At 44.9% G+C, this 13,502-nt stretch overlaps 1 protein-coding gene across 1 annotated transcript; it reads right to left on the bottom strand.

Annotated features, from left to right (window-relative positions):
- Positions 1–8,465: 8,465 nt before the first annotated feature.
- On the bottom strand, positions 8,466–9,419 carry LOC123928336 (olfactory receptor 6P1). Its single transcript, XM_045983456.1, has one exon. It carries the CDS (start codon positions 9,417–9,419, stop codon positions 8,466–8,468), a length of 954 nt encoding a protein of 317 aa, XP_045839412.1.
- Between the last annotated feature and the right edge of the window lie 4,083 nt (positions 9,420–13,502).

Consider the following 13,502-nt stretch of genomic DNA (forward strand, 5'->3'; position numbering starts at 1 on the left):
TCCCTGCCAAAAACTCAACACAGATCAACACAGCCATTGTTAATGAAAAAGGATGGGATTGCAAGACCTTTCCAGGGGTATCCAGAAAAATGGAGAACCTGATGCCTTCTGCCATCAGTGAGCCTCCTGTATGGCTCCCCACCTCCCATCACCACGACCATGGATACAGTCTCCTTCCAGGGGGGTTGAGAATCACTCCGAATCTGAACCTCAAACCTCCCACCTCCTATGCAGAGTGCCTCACCCTTCCCAGGCTTTCCCTGGGACCTACAGCCTGATTCCTCCCTCCCACACTCGCCCAGAGTCAGTCTCTCTTGTTCTCTTCTCCTCAACAACTCTGCTTGTGTGCAGGACATATGATGTACGGCTGGGGAAGGCTGTCTGTTTTTCCTGAGCTGGAAAATGGCTGCCCACCCCATCCACCTCCCTCTCGCTACCCAGACCTCGCTTTAGGATCCTAAAGGGAGGCAGAACAGCCACCTCCTAGGGACCCACGTTAGAGAGGAACACAGACACGGATAAACAAACCAATGTCTAATTGTGCAAATTCAACAAACAAGTTTGTTTTCTGTTGGAACTCAGCCTTTAATTCACACATACACACACACACACACACACACACACACACACACACAGAGCACAAATTGGCCCCTGCTTGACGTGGCCTAGGATTCACCAGGTAGTGTAGGGATGATAGAGCTTACAAACAAGGCAAGTTCCCTGAACCCCGAGCCCCCTCAGCTGCTTTCTGAGGACCCATGAGATCAACCTGTTTCCTCCCTCCCAAATGGGGGGAGCATGTCCATTTGGGAGGCACATCCTTGATGCCCAGTAATAAGACACCAGTCTCCTGAGCTGTGTCCTTGGGCTCATTCCCTCTTGCATTTCTCTATTCCAGCAATGGACAGGGGGGGCATTACACCTGGAAGTCTTTTCTTCCTGGAACCCTTCCCAGGGTCCCCTAGGAAATGGGACGATGCAACATATTGTCAGGACTTCAGCAACAGGCACTGGCTGTCATTGTCAGAGGAGATGCCTCCGCCCTGAAGCTGGGCATGAAGGCAGGCCCTGGAACTGGAGACGAAGACCTAGCACCTGCAGGGGGGATGTTCTCACAGGCGTCATGCATTCCTTCCTGTACTTCCCACAGGAATGTAGGGGTCAGAGGCAGTACTGCCAAGGAAATGAGCACAAGAGGAAGATAGGACAAAATAAAAGAGAAAGAAGGAGATATACAGAATTCTACCAAAAACATCTGACTGAGCAATCTTATCATTTAAGCATGGGATTAGCTTTGTTTTCCGTAGTCCACTGAAAGAGGAAAACTCAAATAAAAGAAGAAAAGAATTGGAATTACAGTGTGAGCACATTTGAGCCTTGAAACTCTCCATATATATAACATGTACATATTACAGAGAAAGAGAGAGATGATAGATAATAGATGGATGATGGGCAGATAGACTTGTATCTATATACATAATATGCTTTGCCAATAGTCCCATGCAATGTAAATGCAGGATGGGGTCTAGATCTCAGATCTCCAGGGCTGGGTCATCTTAGTCCCATCAGTGGCTTCCAAGGTCATTTATCAAGTCTGTCTGGCAGACAGAGGAGGAAGAGAGCAAGACTCAGGGAGTGACAGCCTTTGTTCCCACACAAGAGGGGCAGCAAGCGGATCCCTGCGCAGAATGTGCTGACTCCCTGGCAGGCGAGCCCTCACGTTTGCACACCACTTTGCCAGATCTGACGGCACAGTATTTCACGGGAGCCTCACCGTCAGGAGTTAGCCAGGACAAACATCATGGTGCCTCGTCGACCCAGAGGTGAATCCTACCGTCTTCCTCTTACGGTATACGCACGAAGAGCGGTGGAAACTTCTAAAGGGTCAGAGGTCACCAGAACCCCAACCCCCATCACCTCTGCCAGACCCGCCCTTGCGCAACGGAGAAACAGCACGCTTACTCACATCCCTGTGTTCCACCCGTCCCCGCCCCCACGTCCTCATTCTCGTTCTCTCATACGGTCATTCCACTTTCTCTGCCATTTTCTCTCTGTCTGCTTCCCAGGTGGGAGCACTCCTGGACTCTGCATTTTGCGAGGCACACAGGCAGGCAGATGCAGCAGACTGAGGTATCTGCAGGAGCACAGATCACTGGGCAGTCGGAGACTCAGGCCTGGTTTATCTAGAGTGGGTGATTACAGCAGTCTTACAGTGACGTGACAGCCTACCGCACCAGCACTTCTTCATACGGCTCAGTACGCACCCGTGAGATGGAAATGCCGCAGAAGCAAAATGTACTAAGCTCACTCCCCAACTGTACGGTGTACCTACACATCCCACAAGAAGCTCACGGAAGACAACGAGTCTTAAATGCCAATAAAATGAAAGCTCCTAAGAACCAGTGATTGAAATAAAAATGATTTTCAATCATCCCCTGGAAATAACTGAGAGCCTTTTCTCAACCCACCATTTTCCCAGTCACGTAACTGAGGACTCTTCTCCGGGCCTTGTCAGGCATGACCACCGAGAATGGAGAAAAGAGGAGAGATCATGTAGACTGTGAGGAGGAAGGCAACGTCCCCAAGCTCAAGAGGTGCTAGGCAAGCCCAGTTGTGTCTGTTCAGCTTGAAGAAGGCATAGAATGAGCTATTTATGCTCTGCCAGCTTCTGAGCTACTAGAGGAGCAGATGCTAACTCCCTCCTGCCACAGGGGACCTCCCAGCAGACACAACCCTCAGGAAAGGGTTTGGCCTTTCCAGGGCCCAAGGGGACCCCGGGGAAATACTAGAGAAGAGCTCAGTTAAATGTTACAAGTTAAATGGCACAAGAGAGACCTTAGGCTTGAGGCACATCATCTTCCTCCCACCAGACTCGGGGGCAGAGGAAGGTGAGGGAAAGGGGCACGTGTGTGTCCTCTGCTCTTTCTGGAGAGTGGCCTCGCAAATCATAAGATCCTCTGGGGGCATATAGTGCTGTAGCCGAAGTCAGTCAGCAGAAAATCAGAATGGCATCTACTCACTCTTATTTGGGGACCCAAGTACATGTACACACACATACACAAGCTCCAAACACCCCTAGATGTCACGCACACGAGTGTCCGTTCCATACACCTGCGCGATTCTCATGCGTCAGTGACTCAGACGATGAGCACATCCGTGTGTATTTCAAAGAGATTTACACCCCCCCATGCTCACCACAGCATTATTAGCTGTCGCCAAGATATGGAAACCACCGAAATGCCCATCAGTGGGTGACTGGATAAAAAGAAGCGCCATGAGAATCTGGCCATGAGAAAGGAGGGAATCCCACCACTTGAGACATGGATGAACCCTATAAGCACATATGCCAAGTGAGGTAAGTCAGATAGAGAAAGACAAGTACTGTATGACATCACTTATATGTGGAATCTTAAAAAAAAAAGTCAAACTCATAAAAACCATGGTAAAATGGCGGTTACTAGGGAATGGGAATGAGGCGATGAGACTCACAGAGTTTAAGGGTACACATTCGCAATGAACAGCAAGTAAGCCATCATTTTCAATGCACAGTATAATAGATATAGACAACAATAGGGGACTATAATCATGTAATGTGATAAATACAGCTACAAAGACAATCATATTACAGTGTATAAATGTATCAAAGTACCATGTTGTACACCTTCAATTTACCCAGTGTTAAGTGTCAAGTATATTCAATAAAAAAAAAAACAAAACACGAGTTTTCATTGCTCTCTGTTAGCTCTGTGGGGCAAACACATGTCTCAGGTCTCTCCAAGTACTATATTTCTCATTTTTAAAAAGCAATAGTAACATTAACCCAGAAGTTAATAAAACAAAATACCATTCTTTCTTGTTATAACTATTTACAACCATTCCTTGCTACAAAGAAAAAAGCTGTAGTTAAAACTCTGAGTGCTTAAAGCAAAGAAGGAATTCTAAATTCATTCTATTGTTTCTTGTCACAGAAGAAAAAAGACAGTAATTAAGAGATAATATTGAAAGATAGGCAGAGACTATAGCTTTGAGTTGAGTGAGAAAAAGCACAGAGCTTATGTACTGTAATATGTCTGACTCCGAACCATATTCAAGATCATTATGTTTTAGTATAATTATGCGCTTAGCTTTAGTAAGGAGAAACAGAGTAATTTTTAAATGTAAAAGTTGACGTTTACTGGAGAAATTCACATTTTTCCTTGTATTTTATAGTCGTTTCTGAAAACAGTGTTTTCTATCTCCTCTCAATATAAAAATTTTGAGGCAGAAAATCACATTGTGTGCTTTCTGTGCACTGTTTTATGAATAAAAAATCACACAACTTATGTTTTCTTTTTAATTCAAGAACAGCCTTAGTTAATTGTGATGAAGAATGTCCCTGTTTTAAAATAAATGAAGTTTATTTAAAGAATCATAATGAACACACACTCTCATCTCTTGTTCCCTTTCTGCTATCCCTCTCTGGTGAAAAGTTGGCTCCACTGAGTGCATTTTCACAACCTAAAAAAGAGAAAATTTAAAAAAAATGAAATAAAATAAAGTGGCAAAACAAAAGAACGTAGAACTTACTTGCAGTAGCTACTGAAATCCTAGGTGTAGTGTCTGGGAATTAACCCACGGCTCTCCGGCTAGCCTGTGAATTGCAACTTTTAAGAGACAATAAATCTCACACTTCCTGGAAAGACAAAATATGAGGTGTGGAGGGAGGTATCACCATCTTAATCTGGGAACTTCGTAAAATATATGTCATTTGAAAAATTTAAAAAAAAATCTAAAACTAAAAATCATTTGAAGGCTTTTAAAAGAATTCAAGGCAAAAAGCAGAAAAATGTATTACGTCAGGCATATAATGTTGAAAATTAAAGAAAGTACAAATTACAATGACTGCAACAAATGGGGATTAATTTTTTATCATTTAATTAAAAAAAATAAACAAAACTCGGGAGATCCCTGGGTGGCTCAGTCAGTTAAGCACCCTACTCTTGATTGCATCTCAGGCCATGATCTCCGTGTCCTGGGATCGAGCCCCATGTTGGGCTCCACGCTCCATGGGGAGTCTGCTTGACGGTTCTGTCTCCCTCTCCCTCTGCCTCTTCCCCCACTCACCTACTCTCTCTCCCTCTAAAATAAACAAAATACATCTTAAAAAAAGAAAAAAAAAAAACTTGGATACAGGAATTAGCTGGTGTTGGTCCTGCTTCTCCACCACGGACTTACCTCGTGGACTGCTGTTGGAGCTCCGGGCATCAAACCCAAGCTTAACAGTGGGAAAGGGGAACCACCACTGCCAGCTACATCTTCCTCTGAAAAGGAAAGCCTCTCCAGCAGAATTCAACTTCCATTTCTTGGGCAAAAAATGGGACATAGGACCACTCCTAGATACAAGAGAAGCTGATGAATCAAACACGTGGCAAAAAGAAGCAGATGTATTGCCTGTGTTGGACACGTCTTCCGCTTAAAAATAATTGTGTTGTCATAGCAAAGAAAAATGAGCCATCTATCCCAGTGAGCACACTGTGGGCATCTCTCACACTAGATGAAAAGCAGATGAGAAGGGCTTCCACCTCCCACTGGGCAAGAGATGACAGGACGAGAACCATACATGAAGGCCATCTCATCTTCTCCTGCTCCTCCTTCCAAGAAGGTTGGTATCAAGCACAAAATCCAAGACCAAAATAGGTAGCAAGAGATTAATGTTCTATGTTAATATTCTCATAGAGTTATGATACATTTCGATCATCCTAAAAAGGAGTGCGAACCTCACTGAGTCAACTCAATGATGAGCTGCGATATTTTTAGATCAGATCATTGGAAATGCTGAGTTTTCTAATCAATTTATCACCCTTTCCACGTTGTCACAAAGGGTTGTCAGAGCTTAGCTTTCCTCGTGATGGTCTCGAGCACCTGCTCAGTCCTCCAATCTCTGTTCATGGTTCGTAGAACAGACACATCTTTTAGAAGCACATAATCATATGATTTATGACAAAATGATAATAAAGATGGGGCTTAGCATTTATTGAATAGTTACTGCATGTTAGCTATTATATGCCAGAAGACAGGAGTCATCACCAAATAATCAAAGGCCACACTTGGCATCAGTTTCACTTAGAGAAATCGAGGACAGAGACACAACAACCAGGCAGGCAGCATCAGGAATTTCTCTCCCATGGAAGGAGTGTTGAAAACAGACAGGGACTTGTCTCTGGGCATCAAATTCATAGGGCAAGGGAGAGGCCATGAGAGTCACATGCAGGAGCACACGGTCCACCTCGATTTGGAACTCTCAAGCCCCAGAAGAGCTATCATCTCTTCTAAAAGTTCTGTGGGGTCCATGGTTTCCACGGCTCCCAGCAAAAGGCACGCCAAGTTAGGAAAACAGCCTGAAGCTGTAACTTAACCCCCAGTTACCCATAACACTTTTCATCATTCTCCCAGTCCAGAGGACTTTTGCTCATTGGACCTCCTTTGTACCATATGCAATGTTGCTTAGCAACATGTATCAGGCTTCCAAGAGCCCTGAGCTAGAAAGTTCACAGAAGGTGAATTCTTTCCCAGTGTATATGAATATCAAGTCGTCACATTGTACGTTTTCAATACCTTACAGTTTTATTTGTCAGTTGTAGTTCAGTAAAGCTGGGGGAAGAAAAAATAAGCTAATGTAAGGTGAAATTTACCTACAAAGAGAAAAGATGTTAACACTTCACTCCCACGTACACTATTTGATATTCACAGCAAGCATATGAGGTAGGTGATAATATTTTCATTGTAACAGGGACGTAGAGGTAAAACTAAAATCCAAGTGAGATTTCTTGGTTTTAGGAGCAAAATTCTTGGCTTAAAATACCAAGCCTTCCATAGCTCTATGAATGGAAAAGAGAACATAGTGAGGGAAAGCTCCATGGAGCCAATCTCAGAAATGTTTCTTTAAAAGGCTATTTAGAAATTTCATGAAAATAAAGTAACATATTTTTAAAAGGGTCAGATTTCTTGCTTTTGTTATTTTATTTTAGATCATGGAAAACCCAAAATGATTATTGATCAAGTATTTTTCTTTAATAAACAATCATCTTTTTCCCTCACATATTGTTTTAAACACAATTTGTATTTACGAGTATTTCTTCTACACATTTTTTTTAAATTATTCTTCTACATATCCCACAACTAAAGAAACATCAAATGTGGTTCACATGTGCAGAACGTAACCCTGAGTCAGGGTGTGAAAATCTCCCTAAGCAATACAAGCAAGTTTCCAAAAATCAAAGAAACTTGAAAGAATGTATATAATTCAGGCTTTGAATCTGAGGCATCTCACTCACTCTAAGAGAGATACCTGCATCCCACATTTCATTCCTTCATTCCCTCTCTTATTAAGACATTCTTCTGCTCTTAGGGCACCTGGGTGGCTCAAGTTGTTAAGCATCTGCCTTCAGTTCAAGTCATGATCCCAGGGTCCTGGGATCGAGCCCCACATCAGGCCCCCTTCTCCACGGAGGAAGCCTGCTTCTCCCTCTCCCACTCCCCCTGCTTGTCTTTCCTCTCTCACTCTCTCTCTGTGTGTCAAATAAATAAATAAAATCTTTAAAAGAGAGAGAGAGAGACATTTTCTGCTCTTGTGCTCATTTGCCTCAGGAGCAAAACTTAAAAAGTATTTAGCAACTGGTATAACCCAGGTACCAACTAATTAAAGCAGAAACTGCCCTTAGTGCTGGAGAAGATTCTGAGAGCAACCTATATACAAGATTTCGACTGCATTTTGTTGACTCCGGAATCAATACTCATTATGTCAATTCCCCTGAGAGTCAAAGAAGGGAGAGGCAGATGAATATGGGACCGTGTTCAGATTGGTGCACATATAGCTGAGTATCGACGTGACATTTTCCTACTCCTTGCCTTGCGGAGGGTGTAAGACTTGTAGAGGCACAGAGTATTGATTAGGTGACGTGAGTTTTGGCTCTTGGGATGCAATAATTGTACTTTTGTGATTTCTCATGGAAGTGGGATTTGAGAATATGGATCTTTGAAACTGCTGTGACAAAGCATTTGTCACCTTGACATATCCATCTGTAAGTCCCCTTTCTTTTATTTCCTCCTCTGTAGCATAAGAGGGTTGATCTGAAGTAGGGAATCTCCAACTAGCTATGAACCAAGAGTTGCTATGAAGTTGGAAACTGTGCATAGCAGAGTTGTAACCTAGACATGCTCTATCGGACCCTCTACAGATTTTCCTTTCTGGAATTTGCATCTTAAACAACCCCCAGGAGATTCGTATGCAGCTAACTCAACTGTAGTTCAGAAAACCTGTGCCAGACCAATGACTCACAAACGTGTGTTTGTCAGGAGATTCCCAGATGCTAGTTAGCAGAACCCCATACTAATTGACACTCGTGTTCCCTCTGAGCCCATTTATGATTCCTTGACGTGGCACTACCAAGACGGTGTTCCTTCCTGCCTGCTAGTTCTGCTGCACATCAGTCTGGCACATCCCTAGAATAGTGGCATCTGCCCAGGACCAACTTTCCGAGAGCGTCCTTCACCTCCTTGTTCCTCAGGCAGTAGATGGCTGGATTGAGGAATGGTACAATGACAGTGTAGAGCACAGAGATGATCTTGTTGTGGTTGAAGGTGTACATGGCCCGGGGCCGCGCATAGGTGAAGAGGGTGGAGAAATAGTAGATGACAACCACGGCCAGGTGAGAGGCGCAGGTGGAGAAGGCCTTGCGACGTCCTTGGGCAGTAGGAATTCTCACGATGGCGGCGATGATGGCAGCGTATGATGAAACCACAGCCAACAGAGGGAGAAGGATCATCACCAGGGCCAAGAGGAAGTCTACCAGTTCTGCTTGCTCCTTGTCAGAGCAGGTGAGGTTGAGTAGGGGAGAGATATCACAGAAGAAGTGGTTGATAAGGTTGGGTCCACAGTAGGACAGCCGGGAAATGAAAAGAAGCTTCATCATGGAGCTGAAGAAACCACTACCCCACGAGGAAGCTGCAAGGCGAATGGCCAGGCCGGAAGGCATGAGAGTAGGGTAGCGGAGGGGCTCACAGATGGCCAGGTAGCGGTCATAGGCCATGACCGCAAGCAAGACACATTCGGTGCAGGCCAGGGCAATGAAGAAGTAGAGCTGGGTCATGCAGCCTACATAGGACACTCTTCGGTCCTGGGTAAGAAATGCTCCCAAAAGACGGGGAACCGTGACATTGATGTACCACAGCTCCAAGAAGGAGAGATGGGCAAGGAAGAAGTACATCGGGCGGTGAAGGCTTGGAGTGAGCCAGATTGTAGAGACAATGAGCACATTCTCCAACAGTGTCAACAGGTAAATTGCGAGGAAGAGGACAAAGAGGAGTAGCTGGAGGGGTGGCGCGGTAGGGAAGCCCACCAAGACAAACTCGGCTACGTGGCCTCCACTCAAATTTCCCATCGTCTCTGTCCACCTGCCTACCTGAAAAATAACAGGAAGAATAAGATGTTGAGAGACAGGAGGACCAAACTGCTAACCTCCCCCGCAACCCCAGGTTACAACCTTGTGAAGACGCTCGGTAGTCGTTTAGTGCCTTCCCTTCGCTGTTTCATCTCCCACCTCAAGGGAAGAGTTCTCAGACTTGAGGATTGTACTTCAACAATCTAACTGCAGTGGATATTTTTGATACATGCTTGTCATACAGGTCTTACTATTTCCATTTTTGCTTTCTTATCCATCACATGTTCTTCTTTCGCTCCCTGCAAAACTGTAAGCCCCAGAGCATCCGGACTCAGTATTTGTTGAGTGAATGAGTAAACAAAGGAGGGATAGCTAGCTGGAGACTGAGGGCGTCTCTCTCCAGGGAAGGAGGAAGTAGTAGGTCGAGGACATCACTGAGCTGTAGGCTAGGCAGCATGGGAGGAAGGAGGGCTGGTTTGGGAAGTATCCACGCACAGTTAGAGAAATAATTCAGTAAAGATGAGCTAAAAGTGTTCTTTTTTTTAATTATTATTATTTTTTACAGAGAGAGAGTGCCAGTGGGGGAGTGGGACAGAGGGAGAGAGAGAGAGAATCCTGAGCAGCCTCCACATTCGGCCTGTAGCCCCCACATGGGCTTGATTTCACAACCCTGAGATCGTAGCTGAGCAGAAATCAAGAGTCAGATGTTCAATCAACTGAGCTATCCAGGTACCCCATTCTTTTAAAATTAATTAATTCATTAGTTAATTAATTAATCTGAGAGAGAGAGTGTGAGCTAAAAGAGTTCTGCTCCCCCAAAAGAATTATTTTTCCATTCATTTTACAACTATTTCTGAGTACATTTCCTGTGCTAGAATTAGGTTGTCTCCTTGCAGGGCTGGTGTGGTGGTTGAAACATGGACCCCCAGAAGTGCCCACACCCAAGCTCCAGAACCTGCAAATATGACAGCCACTGACAAAGTCTTTGCAGGTGTGATTACATTAAGGGTATTGAGACGGTCGTCTATCCTGGACCATTCAGGTGGACCTTAAGTGCAATTTCAAGGGTCCTTACAAGAGAGAGGCAGAGAGAAACGTGAGCTAGACACACGGAGAAGGCACTGCAGAGGTGGAACGGAGCGAGATTTGGAGACGCTGGCCTGGAGGACTGGAAGCCCAGGGACTACGATCCGAGGAACGCCAGCGGCCACCAGAGGCAAGGAGTGGATTCTACCCTGGAGCCCTCAGAGGGAGTGCGGCCGGGCGGACACCTTGCATGTTGCTTTCACACGGCTCACCTCCAGAAAGGAGAGAAAGAATAAATCCCCATTATTTTGAGACCACCAAATATGTAGAATTTGTTGCAGCAGTAACAGGAAACTAATTCAGCCATTGAAACATCAGATTGGGAGAGACCATCATATGCCCTGGGCCTCGCCTCTGAGCCCGGCAGTCTCCTCTCCATACTGCCAGGGGAGGGCCCCTGACAGACACAGAAAGCTGACCTGAGATGCGATCACAGGTTATGTATCATCATCACGCTCTCTCACTTTTTGGTGGGACTTCCCATTTTTTTTTCTGTAAGCAACATAAAAAATAATACGTCATTGTCATAGCGCTGCTGCGTGGGGAGAGAAGGCAGCTGCAAGTGTGGGGAGCACAGATGGACAGAGAAGCTGAATCAGGATGCCGTACTCCTCGACCCGTATAACTCTGTGTCAACTATACTCAAGTAAGAAAAAAAAAAATGAAAACAACAACAAAATCCCACTCCCAACCACAAAAGACAAAATAAAACAATACGTGGCCGTGCCAATTGTAAACTGGACATCACGGTTTTTTGTCCTACGTTTAAATCGTTGCATGGAATCTAATGTCCACCGCATGTGAGCACTGACATTTTAAATGAAGTTATGTCACTCCTTTAAGTGTTCAGTGATACCTAAACGTTGGTGTGAGGATACCTATGAATTCTCTCAAAAATTACGTGAGTGCATGTGCCTTTTAAAAAAATTGAAATTTTAGGGGTGCCTGGGTGGCTCAGTGGGTTAAGCCTCTGCCTTCGGCTCAGGTCAGGATCTCAGGGTCCTGGGATCAAGCCCCACATCGGGTTCTCTGCTCAATGGTAAGCCTGCCTCCCCCTCTCTCTCTGCCTGCCTCTCTGCCTACTTGTGATCTCTGTCTGTCAAATAAAGATTAAAATCTTTTAAAAAAATTGAAATTTTACATTATTGTTCTCACTGAACTCATAATTCAAGGTATTATATTTTTATAATTACAAGTCTTTTATTGATTTCTCTGTATCTGCATGTCTTTTTTGTCCCTTGTACTCTGAAGGCTATAAAAGTTTTGAAAAGATTTTCTATTAGATTTTATTCTGTAATCAGCGTGCATTTCACCAAAACAATAAAAATACATGATATATTTTAAAATGTTATTTTTTATTGGCATATCATTTTATAATAACGAGGACTGTGCTTTCTCTCAATTCTTGTGTGCATTCATGAAAACCACTTATCATCAGAATGAGAGCAGTTTCAGAATCCATTCCATTCTTATTCTTCATTTTGGAGATATAAATACTGAGGAAACTAGTTCATGGAAATAAATGACATTGATACACCACAGTTCGGGGGATGAAAGTCGTTTTGTTATAGTAATAACACTAAATTATTTGAACTTTCTATTAGTTATATGCCAGAAATTACACAGCCATCTATCATCAAAATGGTTTTTATTGATCTATTAGCTGACAACTCAATCAGCTTCCATTCAGTTATGTTGAAAGAAATAAATTGGAAAAGGCAGACTTGTAAAAGGACGTGCTGCCCAGAACGGTTCCTTCCCTCTCCCAGCACAGACGCTGCCCCCACACTACCTTCCCTCTGCCCCACGTGGTGGGTCAGTTACGCTCTCCTTTGTACCGAGGGAGAACAGGTTTTGAAAAGCAGAGAGGGAAAGGTGAAGACGTTCTTTCTCTAGCAGACCAGTTCTAAGAAGAGCTGATAAGACATTTGAAGATCAGGGAATGGTTCCCTTGGAAGGATTCATACCTGGATCTTGGAACGCCTTCCTGCACCCTCCTGAGCGCATAAACCTGGGTTTGGAAAATGGATTTAATGCATCAGATACTTTTCTGAGAGCACGTTGGAGAGGAGGACTGGGCAGCAAGTCAGGGACAGCAGGGGGAGCAGGACAGGAAGGAGGCACAGCGCACGCTGGGGTGAAATACAATAGAGGATGGAAACAGCTCTAAAAGGCCTGCTGGAAATGCCAAAGCCAAGTTCAGGGCATTAGATGGTGCCCTAGAGTGAGCAATAGCAATGTCCCCGAGTCTGAAAAGGGACCTGCCCTCACCGTCTTTCCTCGGTGTACAGAGCAGTGCCAGGAACATGGCAGGCAACAAAAATATTAGTGGGCTGAGTTTTAGCCTTGTTTTGTATAACTGTGAATCATTTACTTCATTTGGTTACATATTTTGAAACATACACACACTGAACACAAGCTAGAATTCTTTCCAGTTGCGACACCACGTGAAATTTGCTTGAAAGTCCTGAGGGTCGCGGTGGGAAGAAGCTATTAGAAAGTAGGTGGAGGGTGGAAAGTACAGACTGGAAAGTACACACCGTCCGGTTTCAGGTGTGTCTGGGGCCAGTCTTGCTCCGCAGCCCCTGGTGCCTTCAGTTGCCTGCTGGTTCCATCGCAAGCCTGCAGACAGGTCCCCCAGACCCTAGCTCCCGCCCACTCTGCAGTGTCACGTCCCATCACCATCATCCTTGGTTTCCAGCTAAGTCGTTGAAAACAAAATGCCGTTTGCTGCTCAGACTGGCCTGCTGTTGCCAAGGACTTTCCCCTCCAGCCGGAGCAACGCTGGCCCCTCGCCCCTGTGACCTCATCTCTCCAGGCTCCAGACCTGCCTTTCCCTTCTGAGGAGGTCCTCCTAGACAGAGTGCTTCTGACTCACGGCGGTCAGATGCCTCAGGTCGCTCTGAGTTACGGAGCGCTGTGCACACTGATCTCTTGTGTTGTTTGTTCCTTGTTTTCCCTTGTTTAACCTCTGAGCCTGTCTTGTCCTCACGGTCG

Source organism: Meles meles, chromosome 17 (assembly GCF_922984935.1).
Source record: "Meles meles chromosome 17, mMelMel3.1 paternal haplotype, whole genome shotgun sequence".
NCBI lineage: Eukaryota > Metazoa > Chordata > Mammalia > Carnivora > Mustelidae > Meles > Meles meles.

Excerpts from the sequence above, each read along its gene's own strand:
- LOC123928336 (XM_045983456.1), bottom strand. The coding sequence starts at position 9,419 with ATGGGAAATTTGAGTGGAGGCCACGTAGCCGAGTTTGTCTTGGTGGGC.